This window comes from Paramisgurnus dabryanus, chromosome 22, assembly GCF_030506205.2.
Source record: "Paramisgurnus dabryanus chromosome 22, PD_genome_1.1, whole genome shotgun sequence".
In the NCBI taxonomy this organism is placed as follows: domain Eukaryota; kingdom Metazoa; phylum Chordata; class Actinopteri; order Cypriniformes; family Cobitidae; genus Paramisgurnus; species Paramisgurnus dabryanus.
The window spans coordinates 28,124,581-28,151,026 of NC_133358.1; the positions used below are offsets into that span (position 1 = coordinate 28,124,581).

Sequence of the window (26,446 nt, forward strand, 5' to 3'; positions counted from 1 at the left end):
ATTTTTTAAGCAAAAACAACTTGCTTCATAGTACCAAACTACTTCTATAATCCCTTTTATAGTTTACGCAGCTTATAAAATATATATTATAAATTATTTCTATAGTTAATGCACACCAGGAAGTCGCTTTACTTACTTGGGGCATCACAGTCGGCACAGAAGCTGTTTCCTCTCACGTTCCTGATGGACTGGATGGTTAATGCATCACTCTGGCTTCCCATTCGAGACTAAAAATGAGTCATAAAATGTACAAAAATCACACTAAAGTAAGAGCAGAACTGTATTTTTAAGTAGCTATGGCTTTTTTGAGACCTATGCTTTTTCCCATGGTGCATTGCTTCTGTCTTCCAACCACAATGGCAAACACAGAATCACAAACACAGAAGATTAAATGTCAGAGATTTAGCCGCATGATGGGAGGAGTTTTGAAGTGACCGCATTCTAATTATAATACAAGGAATAATTCCCACTTTAGATGTGTGTGTGTGGACCTGTTATATTTTACCTTGTTTTTGCTGCTCTCACAGGATTGAAGACTGGCAAATATCTGGCTTTCGATGGCTTGCACCCAAAGTTCTCGTTCTTCATACGTGGATGCCTCAAAGTGCCACATTTGACCGGTCAGGGAGACGATAACGAATTCGAAAGACTCCTCTTGCTCTGTAATCCACAAACGGGTGACATGTTAAAATACACAATAAAAACACAATCATACTGTGCTTTATTTGTTTGTCTACCCCAAGTAAAAATCAGCCAATCAGAACCTACATATATATGATTTTTAATATACAGCTATGTGACTAATGAGATCTCGCAGTGGGCGGGGCTTCTTAGCTCATAGCCGCAGAAATAGAAACCAAATGAAGATTTATGCAGTATAAAGGAATCCTATCGCCAAGCTTCATTCATCTCATCACAGGGTTGAAAATGCAAATGACCAAAATGTGAGGTGCATTGTGGGTATCTGCGATTAGTGTCAGTTGCTGTTGTTCATCAGCATCGTAAAATCCGAGTGATTAAAAAGGTAAATACATCCATTAGAGTATTTATCTCATTACCAGTGACGACTCATTATTATTTCAGCTGCCTAAATAGAATATAATGTGGGTTAATCACGCCGGTCACAGTAATTTCCACACGGCAAAGAGCGCGAGAGCACGAGCAACATTCCTGCGGAGCTCAAATGAGGGGCGAGAGGTGAAAAACAGACCATCATTTCTGTAATTTACTCAACATTCGTTTCAGAAGCATGATTACTTTGATATGTGTTCGATGATGATTACACACAAGAGTATTATGGGGCATAACAGTGATCTAGCTGCATGAAGTTCACACGTTTAATTGATGCATTTAGATTTTTTGGAAAAAAATGATAATTGCAACATAACCCCATCTATTTAAACCCACTGTGAATGATCATTTTTCTTAATCTCACTCTTAATCATTTATATTCAAGAGCAGTAATACGGCATTTGCTAAATGCATGCATGTTAGTAAATGAATGAATACATTAGGTGAGAAAAGGTTTATTATTCTACACATATTGTTATATAAATATATTTGTAAATATGAGGAGCTCAGATGCAAAAGCCACTAAACGTCATCTTTTTTAAAAAAAATTAGATAATGGTATTAACCGAATGCTCTCAGAAAATAATACATGTTCATCAAATACCTACACTTAAAATCTGTTTAAAGTCGCAATGAAACGGAATTAGCGATTGTCTTGTTTTCCCCATGGTGACGTATATATCCGAGTAAAGCGGCTTTTGAAATGAATAAAGGTAGGGCTGGACTTGAATTTGTCCATTGAGAATTGATTGGATCGTCTGAAATTGGGTCATGTTGCCGCGACAATCTTTTCCCTGCCATAATGTGTCACCTGAAAGAGAGATAATTTCGAGGAAGGGAGGAGATTTGCGTTTTGTATTTAAGATTATGAGGCCATGTGAATTTAAAAAAAATAATAAAGCTCAGAGTTTTTTGTAAAAAAAATACTACAATATTCCAAAACACATGACAGTTTTTCATTTCAATTTCATTTCGACTTTAATCCCAGAAATACGCTATTCAGAAATACAGATTTGTTGGCAAAATCCATTAAACGCCACACTGATTTTTCAGCAAAGTCCTCTAGGTGCACAGAAGATGAATTTGTTGAATTACGGCGTGAATACATCGGATTTAAATTGTCGAGCTACAAGAGATTTTTACCCGGTTAAAGGAGGATTACAGAATATATTAGGATTTTTTAATCCTTTTACTTTTATTCGGAAACGACAATAAAAAGTGATTGGAGACTTTTCAGAAGCGGACATTTCTGCCAAAAAAGCATGCATGCAGCAAAATACAATCACATGTATAAAATACCAATAAAATCACTAAAAAATTGTGAAAATAAAGCATTTCAATTACTGACCAATAACCTTTTCATTGCCATTAAAGTGAAATTACTGAAGCTAAACATAAGGGCATGATAAAAAAGCTCATTTACAAGAAAACATATCAGACGCTCTTAAGAGGGTTTGCATCTGAACTCTACACTGATTTACCATAACCATACCCTGGTTACAATCAATTTATTTAAGCTACATTTAAACAAAAGTTTTATTTTATTTTACTTTACTAATCTTTTTTGTTTAAATGTCGCTTAAATAAATTTATTGCAACCACTTACCTTAAAAAAAATTGTAAATTGATAAAATCATTTTTTTCAGTGTAAATATATTCACTGTGATTTTGCTGCATAAGGGTTTTACCTTATTACTAAATCTAAAAAATAGGGCTGGGAAAAGGTTAATCGTGATTAATCGCATACAAAATAAAAGTTATTTTTTGCATAATATATGTGTGAACTACTGTGTGTAATTATTGTATATTTAAGCACATACACATACATATATTCATGTCAGATTTTTTTATTTATATATATATATATATTTTTATTTATTTATATATAATATAGAATTTATACAAATATAAATAAATATACACATGTAAATGTTTCTTAAATACATACATGAATGTTTTTGTATTTATATGTACATAATAATTACACATAGCACACACTCATATATTATGCCAAAAATCACTTTTATTATGTATGCGATTAATCGCAATTAATCTTTTCCCAGCCCTAGTAAAATGATTACTTATAATCACCTTTACATAAGTGTATATCGTAGTATATATATATCTCAAAGCATAACTCCATATAACTCCAAAGCTTCAAATTAAAAATCTAAATTTCGGCAAGTAGGATTTAAGGGTTGTGTTTCAATTATTTTTTATACAGGAACATAAATATATAGATCTGTGCCTACATTCAGCTTGAATCAATAATCCCACATGATGACTGGGAACCGGTCCGCTCAACATATGCACATCATTGTAAAAGAGTCTGGTTGACTCGGGCACAAGCATGGCCTCCAGCTAACGGCAACAATCCAATTAGGTTGACACTCTCCTCAATTATCCGATTTATTCATGGGACTTGACTCCAGGTCAGAGATCAATACAGAGCCAGGAGCTTTGCGTCTAAATCAAGGACTAAAAGGTGAAGGTCTGCCACCCCTGTCGCTTTCTCTGCTTTGTTTACATTTCACGCCTGTTTTTGTTGGAAATGAACCTCGAACGAAAGACTTCTGGTTTCACGGCACTATATGCGAGTAACACATTGCACAACAGTCTCAAGAGACAAAATCAAAGTTCATTTGAATCCATCCCAATACGGTAATACGTCTAAAGATTTTAAAGGGCTTTGCATAAATAAAAAAATAATTGCAATTATAACAATCTCTGCGTTAGAATGTAATGTATTTTAATAGATTTTACATGTGAAAATAGCTCGCATTTGGAAAACATTTCGGCTGTCATAATACTGTAGTTTCCCCCCTGTCTGCTATTATGAACAGCAACATAATTATCTGGCATTACTCTGTCCAATGATTATACACCTCTGCATCTGAACACAGACAATTATTCTGTTGGCTGGCCATCTGATAAATTAGCCATTATAACAGGTAATTTCAATATGAAAATACAACAGATATGTTTCTGATGTCAGCAGCTTGGAAAGTAGGCTAACACAGAAAATAAGCTAAACAAGCCGAACTGCTAAGCAGCAGACAAAGTAATCTTTTAGGATGTATCTCCTGTATCTTAGTTGGTAGAGCATTGCGTGAGTAGCGCAAAAAGTCATAGGTTCGATTCCCAGGGAGCACACTGCACGTACTGACCCATACAATGTATTGTTGGCTATTGCTACAAATATACCCGTGCGACTTATGACGTATGGTTTGGGGTCCAGTGTCACATTTTATTACAGTGTGGGTGTGTCCAGACGTCTCACTGGTAATGAAGGTCTCAAACGTAGTGCAGCTAATTTTAAGAAAGGTAGAAAAGCACTTCCACTAAAAACTACCAATAGACTATAAGGTCTGTTAATATAAAAGGTGCAATAAACGGCATTAACACAAACTCCCAATCAGCAACTAGTGCAGAGGAATTAGCAGTAATGAGAATAAAGAGAGTCCAGGTTCAGCTTGACTAAATCCAGTTAAAATCCAATCTGAGAGACTCGTGGCAAAGAGGGCAGATACAACTTACCTTAATTAATATGCTACAATAAAAAGACCGGTAATGGGAAGAGTCGATCTGTCTCCGTATGGCCATTGAAAATTTCCATCATGCTTCTTAATGTACCGCATTTACAAAAATTGATGTAGCTTGAGGTTGCCTGTATTCAAACGTACGTCCAAATAATTTAGTCCGAAAGGTCAGCCTCGACTTTCCAGGTGTAAATGAATGAATCGTGGTGGATACAAACTAAAAGTTTGCATTATGAATGTTGACTGTACAACAATCATGAAGATAAAATGTATGATACTGCATTGATTACAAATCTAATGTGACTTTTTGTGCCAAAAAAGGTTTTCCCTAAAAATAAATGCTTTTTTGAGCAAATTGGCAATACTTCAAAACTTTATTGAAATTTCTGCTCCTGTATAGCTCCTGTAATGGATAAGCGTTGCGTTAGCAGTGCAAAAGATAGTAAAACAATATAAAACAATAGTTTGTAATGCACTGTAAGTTGCTTTGGATAAAAGCGTCTGCAAAAAGCTTAAATGTAAAAATACACTTTTCATACCCTAAAGTACGCTTTAAAAAAATGTTGGGTTGGTTAAAATTAAGGCTGTCAAAAGATTAATCGCTTCTAAAATTAAAGTTTGTGTTTGCATAAATAAAAACAATAGTTTGTAATGCACTGTAAGATTCTTTGGATAAACCGCAAAATGCTTAAATGTAAAATGACACTTTTCATACCCTAAGGTACGCTTTAAAAATGTTGGGTTGGTTAAAATTAAGGCTGTCAAAAGATTAATCGCGATTAATCGCTTCTAAAATTAAAGTTTGTGTTTGCATAAATAAAAATAATAGTTTGTAATGCACTGTAAGATTCTTTGGATAAACCGCAAAATGCTTAAATGTAAAATTTCACTTTTCATCCCCGAAGGTACGCTTTCAAAAATGTTGGTTTGGTTAAAATTAAGGCTGTCAAAAGATTAATCGCAATTAATCGCTTCCAAATTTAAAGTTTGCATAAATAAAAATAATAGTTTGTAATCCACTGTAAGATTATTTGGATAAACCTTTCAAAAATGTTGGGTTGGTTAAAATTAAGGCTGTCAAAAGATTAATCGCAATTAATTGCTTCCAAAATTAAAGTTTTGTGTTTGCATAAATAAAAACAATACTTTATAATGCACTGTTAGTTGCTTTGTATATATATATATATATATATATATATATATATATATATATATATATATATATATATATATATATATATATATATATATATATATATATATATTAGGGCCGGGACTTTAACGCGTTAATTAAGATTAATTAATTACACAAAAAATAACGCGTTAAACATTTTAACGCATTTTAATCGCACTTATTAATAGAGTCATTCGTAAATGCTGCAGACCCTGTTTTAGTTCGAGAACTCCGGGGTTGTGATGCAGTGTAAATAAAAGTAGACGGAACCTAAACGAACAGCTGATTTTAACGTGACAACGCATCAATTTCAAAGTAAAAATGATTTATTCTGGTAAATGGAGGTTTGCAACGCAGGTTTTGCCCAATAAACATCTACCAACAAACTACAGATTATTTTAACATGTATCCTAATGTCTGTTATATGTTAATGTTTGAGTATTGTTGGGTTTAAATATTGTTGTAATGTTGTTTTGTTTCAATTTAATTAGTTTATTACGAGTTTAATTTAAGTTTTGTTTGCTACTTTAAAACGAATTTCGTTTCAAATAATTTGTCTCGTAATTATAAACAATGTTTTGTTGTTAGGTTTTGTGAATATAAATTAAAAAGAACATTAAAAGCAACACCTTGCATCTCATTGATGCATATGCTACCGAATGCCAAAACATGCAGTGAGTAGCCTATATCACTTACTTTTCAAAAAATCAGCCTGGCAGTGCCCAGAAGTTAAATTTACACGCGCATTTAGAGCATACTGTAGCAGCACGTTTGATTTGCGGTGTGCTTAAGACTTTTAAAAATCAACTTCATATTAATTTTAATAGGCTACTTTGACGGAGGACACGCACAGAGAACAGCGACGGCAGGTAAAGGAAAAAAGTTAAACGAATAGAGTCAGTTTGTAAGAGCATTTTTAAATTGACTATAAGATCATCAATATGAACTCTGAACAATGAACTATTATAAACATAACAGCAAGAAAAGTCGAAGAGGAACTCGCAACATTAAAGCAATAAGCATTTATGTAGGCTAAAGCTATATATCACCTCTTATTTTTTTAATTTAGTTAAGTTTCAATGGTAACACTAAAGGCGCGTACATTATGCAGCGCTTTTCACATCCGAATCTCACTTAAGAAACCTATAAACGATGTGCAACTTAAAAAATATATTATGCACATTTTTATATATTTTAATTTTAATATAGGCTATATAGTATATTATGTTTTGTTGTTTTTATACGCGAGGTGGGGCATCCGCGCACATAGGTACCAGAACACAGACAGTCAAAACCTGAGAAGTCCCGAACCCTGCAATATTAAACAAACTACTTTAAGAAATGCGGGCCAGGAAGCGGGTCGGGTATATATTTTCTTTGCGGTCCGATTTGCGGGCGGGTTGTTTATACATTGACCCGCGCATCACTGGTAAGCGTCGATAAGAGCATGGTTGTGTGTAAGATATGCAACAAGGAATTCACATATCACCGCAGCACATCGAGCCTCAAGTATCATCTCAATGCAAAACATACAGCAGCTAGCGTGGACTCCGGGTACAACGACTTGGTTGAACAAAAATAAACAATATTTTGTTAAGCTTATGTATTCAGTCATTATTCATAAAAATCCATGTAAAAATACTTCTTAATGTTCTCAGGTCAAATATTTATATGAGATTAAAATGCGATTAATTTAGATTAATTAATTACAAAGCCTCTAATTAATTAGATTAATTTTTTTAATCGAGTCCCGGCCCTAATATATATACATAATAATTACACACAGTTCACACATATAAATTATGCAAACACAAACTTTTTGTATGCGATTAATCACGATTAATCATGATTAATCTTTTAACATAGGGATGCTTAACGATTAATCGTGATTAATCGTTAGCAGAATAAAAGTTTTTGTTTACATCATATATGTGTGTGAACTGTGTATAATAACTTTGTATAAATAAATGTTCACACATGCATGTATATGTTTTAGAAATTTTTACATGTGTATATACATTTGTATATTTATGTATAATTTATATTATATATAAATATAAATACTTAATATATACATTATTTTTCTTAAAATTATACATTAATGTGTTCATATTTATATATATACACATATTTATTATACACAGTTTACACACATATGTGATGTAAACAAAAACTTTTATTCTGCTAACGATTAATCGCGATTAATTGTTTAGCATCCCTAATAGGGACAGACCCAACCGTTAGTTTAAATGAACCTAGAAAAATGTCCATATTTGACCCAACCATGTTTGGAAACAATCATTTTTTCTGTTCGGCTATTAAATCCGATTCATTAAAACGAATAATACAGTTCTTGGTCACATAAAGACTAGAGGCATTTAATAGGAAAGTAAATCAGGTCAAGCTTCATGTTTTTAAGTGAAAATCTATTCTGGCAGAAAGCAGCAGAGCCGTGATTAGAGATGGAGAGAATCAAAACCCCAACATTTGTTTTAGTGAATCACATCTAATCGAACCAAAGACTTCTACTCCAAACGCCCCGTGGGTCAGTACCACATCTGGACCTGACAGTTTGACCCTATTGCTATTCTGTCAGAGCGCGTGGCCGCACGACGCCAAATCCATCAAATCAGCACCGGCGCAGGGCCGCGAGGGGTCAGAGCGAAGGTGTGTGCGTGCCGTTTTACAAACCTATAAAGGTGACGACCACACTCTTGAATCCAACACAGGCGTGGCGGTACGCAGAACAGGTCGGTTCTATAGAGTTGCAAGCTGGTGTCTAAGAATTAACAGGCAGCTGGGAGGAACCAGACCTGCCTGTGCCATCTGTAAATGTCAGCAGAGGCGTTTGCTCATTTTACACATCATTAAAGGCAATATTCCTAACCTGTATTAGAGCAATCAGCACGCGCCCATTACTGACAGGGGCCCGGGGGGATACGGGGCCAAATACTGAGAGAGAACGCATTCACCGGCACCATCAGACACACACACAGTGTAAACAATAATACCGCTTTGTATACACAGACGCACTTCGAGGTTACGAGATTTCAAACGACGCACTGAAGGTAAATGGACACAAACAGCATAGTGATGACAATTAAAAAGACGTAAACAAACCGGAATCAAAGATTTGAGAATGCTAACGGGTTGAAGCGCATACACACACATATAACGTACCGTGCAAACAGTGATCGTATCTTTTATTGAACGAGACTCCAGGGAGCGATTGAGAGACAAACAAAGCAAAATGTTGAGATAAATCTACAGCGCATGTGGAGATTCATCTTCTGGCCATCTTAACATCAGTAAGGTTACCCGATTATAAGTGTTACAGAGTAAAAAACCTCCTATTCAGAGGGATGTAAACCATAACCTGATGTCTAAACTAAAAAAAGCGGTACAAAAACGGTCACTGGGCAGTACCCTTTTAAAAAGTACACCTTTGTACCTAAAGAGTGCATATTTAAGGTACATATCTGTAGCTAAATTTAACACAGTAGGACTATTTTAAAGTGTACGGTACTATGTCATAGCCAAAAATCTGTCCATTCAGTTTATAATATTTAAACATTAAAACTAAAGTACTTAACCCTTTAGAACCTGAAGCAAAATAGGTTGTTTCATACTTTTTTTTACTTAAATTCTAACACAATGTGCTATCTTCAAGCGCAATCCTGCAAGGTATCTTTTTTTCGGAAAGCAAATGGCTTTCAATAAATTATAATAATTGATCATTAGTGTGTGTTGTGAGTTTGTAAATAGACTTTAAATAGACAAAAATTCACAAAACAGAGGTCAGGTCTCCAGGTCTCTTTACTTCATTCACTCAAATCTGTTGCCCTCTGACCTTCATTGGTCCATAACTCGTTGTTCAAATCCACCTTCCGCTCTCCATGAAAACTGGAGCGATTGGCTGACAGAAAACAAGAATTACCATAATAACCCATATATTGCCAAAAGTGCAATTTGTTTACTTTAAGGAGCAATTAAATTTTTTTTGAAAGAACAAATGGTTGAAGAGTTATGGTAAAATGAATTGAGCTAGTTAGAATGTGTCGGCGATGACACAATAGGGTTTAATAGGGGGTCTCTTAAAAAGGTGTAATAGGGCTGCACGATATAATAAAAAAAACACACATAAAGGAAAGTGCGATATACAATAACTTTCTAAATGTTACGGTATTCAATCCGCACTATGATAATGCTTAAAATTAACAATATATATTAGGGGTGGGCGATAAAACCAAAATCTTCTATCACGATAGGATTCAATTTATATAATGATAATGATATGTATCACGGTAGATGTTTTAATTTTTAATAAGGTTTTTTAATGTTATTTAATGCCATAGAATTTTCATAATTCTCACAAAAAAACCTTATCTTAAGACCTAAATAGATTTGTTTATGAAGATACTTGCAAAAATGATAATTTTGACGCATGTGTGTATTTAAGACCAATACAGTGGCAAAAATGTCCACAAGCTCAAAGGATTAGTCAGTTTTTTCGTAAAAAAAAATCCAGATAATTTACTCGCCACCATGTCATCCAAAATATTGATGTCTTTCTTTGATCAGTCAAGAAGAAATTATGTTTTTTGAGGAAAACATTCCAGGATTTTTTATTTGAATGGACTTTAATGGACCCCAACACTTAACAGTTCTAATGCAGTTTAAAATTGCAGTTTCAAAGGACTCTAAACGATCTCAGACGAGGCATAAGGGTCTTATCTAGCGAAACGTTTGTCATTTTTGACAAGAAAAAAAAAACACTTTTAAACCACAACTTCGCGTCTATCTCCGGTCCTGTGAGTGCCAGCGCGACATCACGTAATTGCGTAATGCCGTGGAAAGGTCACGTGTTACATGAAACGCACATTTGCAGACCATTTTAAACAATAAGTTGACACAAAGACATTAATTAGTATCATTCAACATACAACTACGTCGAAACGGTCCTCTTTTTCCACACTTGTAAACACTGGGGCGTAGTTTCGAAATGTCATCCGTGACCTCTTGATGTAATGATGTATTGCGTGAGGTCGCGCTGGCGCGTCACAGGACCGAAGATACAGTAGAAGAGAAGTTGTGGTTTAAAAGTGCATATCGTTTCACTAAATAAGACCCTTATGCCTCATTTGGGAGTCCTTTGAAACTCAGTTGAAACTGCAATTTTAAACTGCATTAAAACTGTTAAGTGTTGGGGTCCATTAAAGTCCTCTAAAATGAGAAAAATCCTGGAATGTTTTCCTTAAAAAACATAATTTCTTCTCGACTGAACAGAGAAGGACATCAACATTTTGGATGACATGGTGGTGAGTAAATTATCTGGATTTTTTTTAAGAAAATGGACTTATCTTTTAATGGGCAGCGGATGCGCGACTTGCACGCTCCTCTCACACAGAAACGGTGTGCACATATAGCTCTGTTGTTTGTGTTTCAATGGCTTAAAATCACTTGTTTTAAAACTGCGGTGCTGAAATATGTGTACAAATGTTACGTTTTCGTGACCACGCGCACGGCAATGTGATGTGGGCGCGTAACCTTAATAGAGACGATAGTCCCAAATCTTTACCAGTTAACAAATTTCTACTGGTTTATCACCCACCCCAAGTAAAGTATATTTAGTACAGTTGTTTTCAAAGTTGTGCAACATTATTACCTTGATAAACCACTGTTATTAGTAGTAGTAATATTTCTGCATTGCAAATTATTTACTTACAGATGTAGTAGTGTAGAGCCATTGGTAATGATATCCACACTACTTGTTCTGAGTAATTGACTCATTTATTGAAAGTGGCGTGATCAAAATAATAGCAGTGTGAAGTTTAATTAGAAAACGAGTTCATTCTGTGAAAAAAACAGCTCCGTCTTGTCCTTCTTGAGGGGAAGCAAATGTTTTACCTTTTGTTATAAAATATATCTGCTGCTTAATTTTTCTACGTAAACTGAGCCGTTTCAAATATGCTCGGAGGAACAATGTAATTTGATTAAAAAGTTGATTTGAGAGGGAAAAACCTATAAAGAAATGCAGCAAAGTGCTCAGCTAAAATCATCTCAAATGCTTTAATGGCTACAAAAACCTACTGTTAAAGCAGATGGAAGAATAGTCAGGATGGCAAAGATTCAGACTTTCATAGAAAGATCAAAAAATATCTAAATGATCTGTAAGTACTAGGGATGCTAAACAATTAATCGCGATTAATCGTTAGCAGAATAAAAGTTTTTCTTTACATAACATATGTGTGTAAACTGTGTATAATAAATATGTATATATATAAATATGAACACATTCATGTATAATTTTAAGAAAAAAAAATAATAATATATTAAGTATTTATATTTATATTTATATATAATATAAATTAAACATAAATATACAAATGTATATACACATGTAAACATTTCTAAAACATATACATGCATGTGTGTACATTTATTTATACAAAGTTATTATACACAGTTCACACACATATATGATGTAAACAAAAACTTTTATTCTGCTAACGATTAATCGCGATTAATCGTTAAGCATCCCTAGTAAGTACTGTGACAGTTAATATATCTGATTGAAGCTAAGCTGTTTGCAAGAAGCCCTTGTAAAGCACCAATCTTGAAAAAAGCCACATCAACTGGCCCAAAGAAACATGCCATAACATTTTGTGGCCTGATAAGAATAAAATGTATGATATTTTGATGTTTTTCATACAAGATACAAGAGAACATGGACTAGTTTAAATATATCAGAATACTTGAACAGATTATGTTGCCTTACGCCGAAGATGATAATGACCCTAAAATGACCCAAAAACCTCAAACACACAATCTTGGTTTGCACTTTTGCGCACCAATGTCTCTGCTATCTAAAACGTTGAAATAATATTTTTCATTCATTTTTTGGGGAAAACTGTTATTAATAACTATTTAGTTATCAATGATATGTCTACAGACGTGTTTCTTCACCTAAAACTATATGCACAAATGCAGTTGGAGTACATGGAGATGAATGACTGAACTACTGTACATAGATGAATCAAACTCAAGACAGAGCAGATCTCTCTATCAGTCATTTAATGCGAGGAGAAGAGCTTAAGATGTGGCCACTAAAGCTCCTGTCAGTCAACTCGACGGGAATCCTGCATTAATTATGAAGAAGTTCATCGGTAGGGATTCATGAGATGATTCACTGAAGCTGTTGAGATCGAGAGATGTGGTGTGCGCTCGACTGCTGCCGGACTCGCTGTAAAGGCTTAAATACAGAAATCTTAAAACATCTACTTGAACATGAGCAAGTCATTATTTTGAACCCACTGAAGAGGGAGTTTGTTTGGGAGTCAAACTGTGAGATCAGCGTGTTGCTAACATTAACGGAAGTAATAATGATATTAATATTAAAAATAATATTGTAAAATGATGCTTTGCGATGTTTGGTGATGAAATTTAATGCAATCTATGTAACATGCTCAAAAAAACGACACATTTACAGGAATTACAGGAAAAAACTGTTTTTTATATTACGGAAAATTTCTGTAATTTATTGTGCCTGTTATTTTACGGTATTATTCCGGCACCCCAGCTGCCAGAATTGTACCGTTTTTTGCAGATTTTTTTACAGTGTATACAAATTAAAAGTTCATTTATGCATTTGCTAGAAGCTTTTTTGGCATGTCCTTTTGCATTGCAAACGCAACACTCTTGTTTCTGTCAAATATGAATCTAATAAAAAGTAACCTGGAAAAATCTAATTATGTAATTAATCTGATCAAAAAAACATCAATGGATTGGTGGTCGAAAAATGATTAATGAATCAGTGCTGTAAAAACATCACCAGAGATTCACCGAGAGATTCGCTCAAGAAGGAAAATACAAAAAAAGTTGCCACACCGTCTTCACTTTTGATTTATAATGCTTCACAACAGCTAAAATTCGATTTCTGCCAGCATTCATGGAATTTGATTGCTCCGTAAATGAGATAAACTGATAGCAATTTATTCAAGGATCTAACCAACCCCTACACCCCCCCCCACCCAACTCATCTGCCTTCAACAAGGATTCAACTCGCTCCATGTGACTGATTCTCATACTTAAGCAATATGTCTGTATTCTGCATGCACTCACCAGATCGGACAAGCACACATTATTACAACTTCTCACAGACGCACACATGATAATGAAAGTTTATACCAAATCCTGTTTCGTTTCTCCCGTCCGAACGCCGCCTCCTGTATCTAAACCGTGACGGCGCTGTCATTACACCAGATGACCGAACCGAGGTTAAAAAAATCTGAGGTTAGCGCTCACATTTTAGAGAAACTTTCACGAGTAATGAAACAGAACAAATTCAAAGATCGGAAAACGTCTTGTTCCCTTTGAAAATGGGAAACAGTCAAGCCTGTAATCCCTCGATTAATGTCAGAAATCACTCATTCTTAAACTCAAATTTTCACAATCATGGTGCTGGTTCACTAAATGCTAAGTAAAACTACCATTATATTTAAGTCCAACCTAAATGTGAAAAGATTTGAGGATAAACCAATGCATCTTTCCTGAGTGTCTATGCTAACAATTTGTTTATTATAAGTGCTGGTATTTATGTGCACGTTCAAACCGGAAAACTGTAAATAGATGTGACGAAATTACCATCTCCAAAATGAGCAAATACATTAAGGGAAACACCTGTGACAGTATTACTGATGGACAGCGTTCATCTAGTTGATGGATATCACCTATTGGCCACAGAATAGCCTTGGGAAAGTGCTTCTGTTTTCTCAATAACAACCAATTAGGAGTCTTTATTTGTCTTTGGGACAGGCAATAAAAGCAATTTAGCAATGCATTTATGACACATTATCTCGGTCTCATATGAACACATGAAACGGCTCTAACAAACACGTGTTCGACTTGCATAACCGAACTGAACAACTAGTTGTTGTTGATGAAGTATTTATACGTGCATGCATAATGGCGGGTCTCCTATAAAAAAATTATAAATGCCTAGAAGGGGATAGTCTTCTTTATGTGCCAGCAGAAAATGACCAAGACACGAGCGTTTGCTTGCAAGTGTTGCCAGATCTTGCAAAAAAAACGAACAAGAAAAATACAGTAATAAACAGAAATAAATCCAAATGCTTTACCTCCTAGATCAAAATATTGGGAAGTGGCACCTTTAATAAAACCAAAACTTCATTGCTTCTTGAGCCATAAGCGGTTAAGCACCACGACTGTATGTAGGAACAAAAAAGACGAGAACCTGGCAACACAAGCGCTCTGTGGAGAAGCCTCACAAATGCATACAACACACAACGCCAATTTTTGGAAAACATAAAGATGTAATATTATTTTGGTCAAAGCTGTTATTGATAACTATTTGTAGACTTTACGAGGCCACTGCATGTGAAAACCCAGCTGAAGTCATTTTTTGGTGATTTACTAAAAACATGAATGTGAAAATATAACCCTGATTTCTTTAATATTGACTGAGTATGATTAATAACCAAACTTTGATGCTCTGAATCTTATTATTGGTTTACGAGACTTTAACCTGGCACTTTTAACCCTTAAAATAATTCACATTTATTGTGTTTTATTATGATTTAGGGTGTATGTCCTTGGATGTGAATCACAATTTACCTTCACTTCCTACAGAAAAGCCGTCTGGTTTGGTGATGCCCGTGCTCTTTTTCCGTCTGTGTTTCTTGCGGTTGGCATGAGGTGATGGCGGGGGCTCAAGTTTGGGACTTGTGGCGCTGCTCATGCCAGGGGCGGTGCTTAGAGGATCTGCCATCCCATTGGCTGGAGGAGAATAAACAGACAAAGTTTAGCCAAATGAAAACTTTTTAATGGAATCTTTATATTTTGTATAATCATACAAAATAAGCTAAATGTACAAGAAATATGGCCGATATATCCTGTCAATCAAAAGAGAACAGGAAAATGCAATGAATTTAAGAGTTGTGAATTTAAACGTAAAGAAACATTATTAGTTTAATGTTCAATATTAACGTCATTATATGAATTAATAACATTTAGTTATTTAGTTAATCTTCAGAATATAGTTAATAAAATCACCAAACTATCGGTATCGGCAAATATCAGTCTGAATATTCGGCTATTGATAAAAGTGGAAAAATTTAATATCTGTGCATCTCTAATTTTTGATTGCACTATTTATCTCTTCATCCGCCATCGTTTATTTATTTATAGAGCCATGAGGTTTGTGCAATGCATTCTGGGATAGACTTTATTAAATTGAAAGTTATAGATATTGCAAATTCAGAATTTGTATCATATAAAGCAACATAGTTAAAGGATTAGTCCATTTTCTTAAAAAAATCCAGATAATTTACTCACCACCATCTCATCCAAAATGTTTATGTCTTTCATTGTTCAGTCGAGAAGAAATGATGTTTTTTGAGGAAATGTTTTTTGAGGAAATCCTGGAATGTTTTCCTCAAAAAACATAATTATTTCTCGACAGAACAAAGAAAGACATCAACATTTTGGATGACATGGTGGTGAGTAAATTATCTGGATTTTTTTTTAAGAAAATGGACTAATCCTTTAAGTTTTTAAGAATTTACGTTTCCCTAAAATGTCACCTTCATATGCATCTCACTAAGTTTCGTAACACACAGCATCGGCTACGCACTACCTCCACATTTCACAGGAGGCTGAAAAGTGAAGATCTACGACCACTTGGAAAAAGAAGAGATGGACCACACCTCCGTTTCACCTCTATTAGCTTGACGAGATGGGAGGACCCGCACGCCAGTAACAAATGATGATTTGGTCTCGCCCGAGGACTGGCACCGTAATGGTGGATGCCACGCGAGCAACCAAGCACAAAACAGGTTGGGTTTGGTGTAAGGTGATTTTATATAAGTGATATTAACCCGGTGCCAGTGAGTGTCTATGACGACGGTAAGAAAAAGGGGTGTCAGTAGGGAAGCAACGACCATCGTTCTGAGCATGACACTTCAACATCATTTTCAGGGTCCCTCAGGACACTATTACCCACAACCCCCCGACCAGCCCAGGGGCACGAGGGCCCGGCAAAGTGGACCCCCTATGTCAGTGGCCCTTGGAAACGCGCGGTGTGTCAGATGCGGGCAGACTTCTCCATTGTCTTGGCATCAAAAGCTCATTGTAGTGTTGCAAACTCCATTCATCTCCGCAGGCCTGGGGTGTATATGAGTGTGCGTGTGTACGCGAGTGTGTGTGTGTGAGAAAAACAGGCGACCGTTGGGTCTGGGAGTGTCTGGAACCCGTGGTGCCAAATAACGCATATTCTAATGGCACAGACAGCCATTAGCCTGTGTCGAACATTAGGCGTAATTTGAGGTTTACCTTGAGGGATCTAAAAACTGGTGTGCTCTTTAAAGAGAGCGAGATGGAAGCTAAGCGGGGGGTACAGGAGGATAAACTACAGCCACCGATCTGCCGTAGGCACCGAGGAGCTTAGCGTGGGCTTGCGCTATCTTCGACACTTTAGCTTCCACGTTTCCTTTAATGCTGAATCGAAAATGGCGTATAACAACGTCATGTGTTGTTTTATTGATAAGACGTGGTTAATAATTATGATTTAGGCGTTTAATAAGAACAGCTTGATAATGAATAAATGATGAAGCGGAGGATTACTCGCACGCACTGTGGGACTTGAGCTTAATTACACATGGCAAGAGACAAATTAGAGGGTTTAACAATTAGCCTTGTTACACAATTACAACAATTCTCTATCAATATTGTCGCTTTCATCTTTATCAAAACCATAACGTTCGAGAGAGATTCATGCCAATACCAAAACCAATGCAGTAATGCTAAATAGATTGCAAATGTACAATAGCTAATTTTTGTATAGATAAGAATTACACTTGATGACATTTGGAGCCAAGAATTATTTATGAGTATATGAGATACAAAGAAAACGTCAGTAAATTTACTTAATTATATGCTTAATTATTACAAAAAGTCAATCTTTGAGATCAATACTAATAATACTACTACTAATACTACTAATAATAATACTAATTATAATAAAAACTTTACACTTTTTAATAAATTCAAATCACAAAAAAGTAAATCTGCGAAGTTCACATCAATAATAATAATAATACTAAAAACTTTACACTTTCCAATAAATTAAAATGACAAAAAGTTCATATGCGAGGTTAACGTCAATAATAATAATAATAATGAAAACTTTACACTTTCCAATAAATTAAAATTACAAAAAGTAAATCTGCGAGGTTTACGTTAATAATAATAATAATAATAATAATAAAAACTTTACACTTTCCAATAAATTCAAATGACAAAAAGTTCATATGCGAGGTTAACGTCAATAATAATAATAATAATGAAAACTTTACACTTTCCAAAAAAATTCAAATGATAAAAAGTTAATATGCGAGGTTAACGTCAATAATAATAATAATAATAATAATAAAAACTTTACACTTTCCAATAAATTCAAATGACAAAAAGTTAATATGCGAGGTTAACGTCAATAATAATCATAATAATGAAAACTTTACACTTTCCAATAAATTCAAATGACAAAAAGTAAATCTGCGAGGTTTACGTTAATAATAATAATAATAATAATAATAATAGTAATAATAATAATAATAAAAACATTACACTTTCCAATAAATTTAAATGACAAAAAGTTAATATGCGAGGGTAACGTCAATAATAATAATAATAATGAAAACTTTACACTTTCCAATAAATTCAAATGACAAAAAGTAAATCTGCGATTTTTACGTTAATAATAATAATAATAATAATAATAATAAAATTACACTTTCCAATAAATTCAAATGATAAAAAGTTAATATGCGAGGTTAACGTCAACGTCAATAATAATAATAATAATAATAATAAAAACTTTACACTTTCCAATAAATTCAAATGACAAAAAGTTAATATGCGAGGTTAACGTCAATAATAATAATAATAATAATAATAATAATAATAATAAAAACATTACACTTTCCAATAAATTCAAATGACAAACAGTTAATATGCGAGGTTAACGTCAATAATAATAATAATAATAATAAAAACTTTACACTTTCCAATAAATTCAAATGACAAAAAGTTAATATGCGAGGTTAACATCAATAATAATAATAATAATAATAAAAAACTTTACACTTTCCAATAAATTCAAATGACAAAAGGTTAATATGAGAGGTTAACGTCAATAATAATAATAATAATAATAATAATAATAATAATAATAAACTTTACACTTTACAATAAGTTAAAATTAATTAACATTAGTTAATGCATTAGCTAACGTTAACAATAAGCTGTATATCTTTGGCATTATTTAGTAATTTGGCCAATGTTAGTTAACACTATAACTGTTTATTGTTTGTTCATGTAAATACATTCTGCATTACTAATGTTAACAGATACAAATAATTTATTTAAAAACATATTAGTAAATGTTGAAATCAACATTAACTAAGAATAATAAATGCTTCTAAAGTATTGTTCATCATTAGTTAACGTTACCTAATGTATAACACTACGTTAACCAATGCAATCTTATTGTAAAAGTGTTATTAACACAATTACATTGGTGAACATCACACTTAAAATGCACATGGTTATCTTTGAATTTATATTTAATAAAACTAGTAATATCATAAATAAAAATAAATAAAAGCAGTTACAGGTCATTTAATGTGATTTTCAACCAGAACTTACCCCGACCACCCTGACTTCTTTATCAAGATCACAATATTTACAGTGAGCCCCATTTACACACTGCAAACCATACACAGTGATATGAGCTCAGCTGAAACACGGCAGGTTGGCAGTTGAAGCTTCATCATCAACTGCGTGTCAGCCATTGATATTCATGACCGTAAGAGTCTGCTCACCCTCGCTCGCTCCGGAGCTCCCAGCTGCCACACACGTTGCGGCAGAGACTCAAACGTCTGTTTCAATTTCTACACTCCTCTTCCCAACAGCTCCCCTGGGACCAATCATTAGCTACAGCAGACAGCTGGGGGTCGAAGGATGCTGGAGAATACTCTTTATACATACACATGCACAAGCTATCGCACATGCAAAACACACACGCTATTTACTGTGCGTAGATGAGCGCCCATCATGCGTGTGTGAGGTAGCGTCACATGTGTGTGGGTTGAGGTTAACGGCGTCGAGCTGCCCTTCATCCAGACGCCAGACTTCTGAAGCCCCGCGATGAATCATGTGAACGTTTGTTACACATGTTTAACCTTACAAAAAATGCATTACAGGGCATGTGTGTTCCGGGGTTTGAAACCATGACATTTTCCGCTGGTTTTCCACTGAGCATATGGTTTATGTATTAATTTTTTATACTTAAGTTATACCAGTATTTACAGAATTGCACTTTAAAGAAAGCCTTGCCTTCAAAGTAAAAAAAAAAACATTTTATTATTATTGGAGCACATCTAAAAAAAGAATCCATGTTATTGACGGTGTGTCAATCAATCAACAAATAAATTGTACCAATGCACCTTGATTTGTTGAAATTGTTAACTAATAACTAATTGATATGAAAAATAATTAGTTGTATACTTAAACAGTATCACAAGTTATATAGGTGTGTTAATAATAATAATAATAATAATAAAAAGAGTAATACTTGCTATAAAATAATATACTGTATATTAAGGCTGTTAAAAGCTTAATCACGATTAATCGCTTACAAAATAAAAGTTTGTGTTTGCATAATTTATTTGTGTGTATTCTATATATAAATACACAGACATTCATGTATATATTTAAGAAACATGTACATGTGTATATGTATAATAATAATAATAATTAAAGAAATTTATATATATATATATATATAAAATGCATTTCTATTAAATGTATACATGTATGTGTGTATTAGTATCTGCTGAAAGATTAATCGCGATTAATCGCATACAAAATAAAAGTGATTTTTTGCATAATATATGAGTGTGTGCTGTGTGTTGTTGTTATTATTATTATTATGTATATATAAATACACACACATTCATGTAAGTATTTAAGAAACATTTACATGTGTGTGTATATAAATATTTATTTATATTTTTATATATCTGTATGATATATGCAAACAATCACTTTTATTTTGCATGCGATTAATCGCAATTAATCTTTGCAAACAATCACTTTTATTTTGTATGCGAATAATCGCAATTAATCTTTGCCCAGCACTAAAATATACATAATAATTACACACAGTTTACACATATAAATTAGCCAATGCACAACACAACCTTTTAATTTGTACGCGATTAATCGCAATTAATCTTTTGACAGCCCTACTGTATAAATGAATACAAAAGAAATAAATAAATATGCATCTATATATAAATAAACACACTTTTATCTAGTTGGGGGCAATGAGGCCTTGGTGTAACCAAGCTATTTCCCAATCCATCTTAATGGCAAAACAAGAAAATAGAAAGAAGAAATGACCAAATATTTATTTTATTTACGGTTTATTTAAAAATAAATGCGATTGTCAAAATCTTAAATGTGTCTGTGCGCAAAACCTGGCGGTAACTTTAACGTTTTTTTCTAAAACTACAGCAATAAAACGACGAAAATGGAAAAATCTCTGTAAAACGCAAAGTAACTCATTACGGAGTCTGAAGTGAGTAAAGGTAAATCGAAATATGTGAGATGTCTGAGAGCATTTACAGTTTAATCTGAGCTCTTCAGGTAGCAGTAGAAAATAAGGTGGTCAAGCTAACCTGCGATTAGCGATCGTTACGTCCCCGTAGGATGCTGTACGAGGGCTGAGAAGATTGTAGGGTGTGCATTAACTCATTTCTTAATAGCCCTCCGTTTTCTTTGCAGTACGTGAGAAGAAACTTCTATGTATCGCAGCGGCTAATTCGAGTGCTGCCGGGTGCGGACGGTAATTTTTGACGAAGACGGCGACCCCCCCTCCGCTCCAACCCCTTGACACGGCAGTGAGCGAGCAGCCCCCGTCCGTAATCAATGCCAATGGCTGCAATTAACCATGAAAAAAACGTGCCGAACACAATCACCACTTCCTTATTATTGTCAATTAGAGAGCGCTAATCAAGGCATGGGCAGGCACACGCCGCTGCTCTCTACAAACGAAATGTCAAACTTCATTACAGCCAAGAGCGGAGAATCAAACTCCCCGCTCCCGCTGCCTCATCCAACTCCACGGGGGTGAAATCTTCTCCGCCCCTGAATGACGACAGACTTCAGATTACACAGAAGCCTAATCTACAGACTACTTATTTCTCGCCTGCGAGGACATTTATGTAACGTTATGCTATTGATTATTGTGATGATTCTGTGCATCAAATGATTAACGATTTTCATGTCTAGGGAATATTTTACGTAAACTGTCAAGAAATGTTCATGTCAAAATTCACAAAAAAAATATATATGTATCAACATTATTGTCTTACAAAATTAAATCAAATCAAATCAAATCAAATCAAATCAAATCAAATCAAATCAAATCAAATCAAATTAAATTAAATTAAATTAAATTAAATTATAATGACTATTGCATTTACATGTCACTATCATAAGAGGACTTTTTCCTGTGTACGAAACAAACGTAACCAAGAGGAGAGCCATGGTTTAATCACAAGCAAAGCTATCAGTATTCAGATGCTGTAGCTATTTCAACATCATCTACGGTCTTATAAATGAGAGCATTGCTTAAACAATATGGAAATAGTAACTTGGCATCTGATTGTTTGAGGATATTATCAGTCTATGGTTTCTCATCTGAACTGATCCTCTGGATCACCTTCAAACCTCATCTAGGATGCCAGCGGGGCAGAAATTGATGACTGGGGTTTGGCTAAAGACTATTTAATGCCAAAACATGCAGTATAGTTCAAAGTGAGTTACTATGCTAAGCCATCTGTACTTTTATGTGAAACGCACGTTCTTTCCCCTTTATTATGCCCTTTAAATGAAAATGCTGTTTGTAAAGAGGCCGACTGTAACAGGTCATCGAGAAAATGCTGTTGTCCAATCCTGATACAGCTAAAACTCCTTAAGCATGTGTGCTTGTGTGACAATAACTATTTTACGCCAGGGACTAATGAAGTGCTTTGTCTCTCTCGAACACACACGCACACACATACGCAGAGCTCATTTTGAGTCTACGGCCGCTTTGAGTAATTCTCCTTTAGGATGTGGAGCTGATGGATGCAGACGGGGGGCCGATGGCGGAGCGGGGCTGAAATTGATTGTTCGACAAGCGGGGACGAGCAAAGAAGGGCGAGTGTCGCGCGGCATCGTGTTCTGTCTGCGACACCACGGGGCCACGCGGCGGGGCCTCCATTTGGCTCGTAAAGAGCGCTCTTTAAACTAGCGGGGCCCCTGGGACCCTAACAGAAGGAGGGGGAAGGAGAGGAAGAGAGAGAGAGAGGACGAGAGACAGAAACGGAGAGAACGAGAAAGCGAGGGCGGGGGGGTTGAAAGCGAGCAGCCGCTAATGAGAACGACAAGTGCGCGAACATGCATGGAAATGACTGTTATTGTGTTGATGCGTATTTAAGTGCTTTTTTACTGCCAGCCGACAAAAAGAGGGAAATAACCAGTGATGAATGTTGTCCCCGTAAAGCATTCATTTTCCGACGCGGGAGGGGAAAAAAAGAAGTGGTGAAGATGGGAAAAAAAATGTGCAGCGTTGTTACGCCCGGCAAATATATTATTTGACTTCACTCAAGTGTACTGACAGGATGAGAGAGAGAGAGAGAGAGAGAGAGAGAGAGAGAGAGAGAGAGAGAGAGAGAGAGAGAGAGAGAGAGAGAGAGAGACAGACAGACAGACAGAGAGAGATTATTATTTGGTGGGCATTTGTTACTCTGGGTGGCCGTACCAGAGTTGCGATCAAAGCCGCAATTACTGAATTATCTTGATTAGTTCTTTAACGGCACAACCAAACAAGCTACTGACATCACCATGGTAACCATAGTTTCGGGCAAAATGCTGCAGTTACTATAATAATTGTCAATGCGGTAAAATTGTAATGCATTTATATTGGATACATTTAATTTAAAATTCATTAATGTAAAATTAATGTGCCGCTAACACAATGTTTTGCTAACTGATTGTGTCAATTTTCTTAATCTTTGTCATTGGTGGCTACTGCGTTTGTAGTAACTAAGGTGAACTACTTGACAGAAACTGTGGTTATGCTTGGTAAATTTTTTAGCACTTGAATTGCAATCAAAGCAGCAATTACTCAATTAACATAATTAGCGATCAGATCTTTAACAGCACTGCCACAAAAACAGTAAATGGCTATGAAAGATGGCTTACGGTTCTTACATTTGCGTGGTTATCTTTCAGAATATTTACATGTTTAACTTTTCCTAAATGATAGTAAATGACAGTAACGGCTAATGCAACGCTACCATGCACAGCACTGACTATTGTTAAAAACTACAATAAGCTTTTTTCTAAACATCACACGAACAATCCGGAAAATATGTCTAATAATATCTGCTTCTCGAGAAAGTTAAAGGGACATTCCACTTTTATTGAAAATATGCTCATTTTCCAGCTCCCCTAGTTTTAAACATTTGATTCTTACCGTTTTGGAATCCATTCAGGTGATCTCTGGGTCTGGCGCTAGCACTTTTAGCATAGCTTAGCACAATCCATTGAATCTGATTAGACCATTAGCATCACGCTAAAAATAACCAAAAAGTTTATAGATATTTTTCCTAATTAAAATTTGACTCTTCTGTAGTTTTATCGTGTACTAAGATAGACGGAAAATTAAAAGTTGTGATTTTCTAGGCAGATATGTCTAGGAACAATAGCAGGGGACTATTTTCGGGCATTTTGTAATATCACTACGCCTGCTGCAGCCATGTTACATCAGCAAAGTCCTTGATTATTACGCCACAATGAGAGTATAGTTCCTAGCCATATCGGCGTAGAAAATCACAACTTTTAATTTTCCATCGGTCTTAGTACACGATAAAACTACAAAAGAGTCAAGTTTAAAATATAAAAAATATAAAAGCTCTTTGGTTATTTTGCGATGCTAATGGTCTAATCAGATTCAATGGATTATGCTAAGCTATGCTAAAAGTGCTAGCGCCAGACCCGGAGATCAGCTGAATGGATTTCAAAATGGTAAAAATCAAATGTTTAACTCTTGGGGAGCTGGAAAATGAGCATATTTTCAAAAAAAGTGGAATGCCCCTTTAACTCCAGTATAAACTCAAGGCAATATCTATAAAATTTTAAGGTATTCAACTAACCTAGCTTGTTGTTTTAGTATTTAAATGTCATTTAAATGTCTGCATATGCAATGAACATCGGTGATGCTTATCTATGGTAGTTTTTTTAAAGAGACAGTTCACTCAAAAATGAAAACTCTGTCATCATTTGCTCACCACCAGCATCTTTTTCTGGTAAACACAAAGAAGATATTTTGATAAATGATGGTAAGCACACAGCTGATTTTAACCATTGACTTCCATAGTAGGAAAAACAAATACAATGGAACTCAATGGAAACCACGAACTGCGTGCTTACCATCATTTATCAAAATATCTTCATCTTTTATTATATTTCCAAAAAATGGTTACAATCAGCTGTGTGCTTACCATCATTTATCAAAATATCTTTGAAAATAAATTCATACAGTTTTAGAACAACATGTGGATGAGAGTGACAGAATTTTTGGGTGAACTGTACCTTTAAACATTTTCATTTCATAAAGTCCACTCACAAGACCTATAAACCATTTGCGTTTTTGCAAACAGAGATGAAGTTTTTTGTGGGCAGAGCCCAACTTATGGCAAAAAGTGACAGCTCTGCAGTAGCATTGTGAAGTGTTTTAGTGTTAAACTGTGATTTTTATGGATCTGGTGTTCTGATGTTTCCCTTTAGTGTAATGTTTCTTATAAAGTTTTCATCACGTTACGTTTATTTTCATCAGTGCATATTTTTGTATAAAGTGGAGAACCACAGACCATATCGAACTATAACCTAAAATATGCTAAATGCCTATTAAAGCTGAAATCAAGTAAAAAATTAAATTATACTGTAAAGATATCAAAGCTAAAGCTAAATTTATGAGATGTTCCTCTGACCTGCTGTGGTGTTGGAGCTGATAACTGCTTCATTCCACTGTTCAGCACTGGATACAGAAAAAGACCTCTGGTGCATCCCGTCTTTACTTGACCCCAGAGCCACCGCTGCCGCCGACCCACCCGACTGCAGTGAGCTGCTGCTGTTTGAGTGAGGTGTACCTGAGACAACAGAGAGACACATACTTGTTAAAACACAGTCTGGACACGGGTCAAACACTACAACCGGACGTAGCACACATTGGCTGTTTACATGCACAAAATTGTATCAATCCAACAGAGTTTAATCCGATTGAAAGTTACAACAATACAGTTTACATGCACCCTAAACATTAAATGTTCATTTACATGAACATTCTATATAATCTAAAATTGAACGTCTGCACAACCGTACAGCCAGGGTTGCCAGTTTCACATTTTAAAACCAGCCCAATGGACATTCAAAACAAGCCCAAAAGCATCCAATGACTATTCACAGCCCAAATACCAATAACTAAATCAAAGAAATCCTTTCATCTTTAACCCACAGAAAAAAAGCAGAGGAC

At 34.9% G+C, this 26,446-nt stretch overlaps 1 protein-coding gene across 1 annotated transcript in view; it reads right to left on the reverse strand.

The window, feature by feature from the left end:
- Positions 1–26,446, reverse strand: part of agap3 (ArfGAP with GTPase domain, ankyrin repeat and PH domain 3) — a 121,908-nt gene that overhangs the window by 26,252 nt on the left and 69,210 nt on the right. The window contains 4 exon segments of the mRNA XM_065258605.1: positions 137–227; positions 506–660; positions 15,418–15,579; positions 25,905–26,063. Coding sequence (XP_065114677.1) covers positions 137–227; positions 506–660; positions 15,418–15,579; positions 25,905–26,063 — 567 coding nt within the window.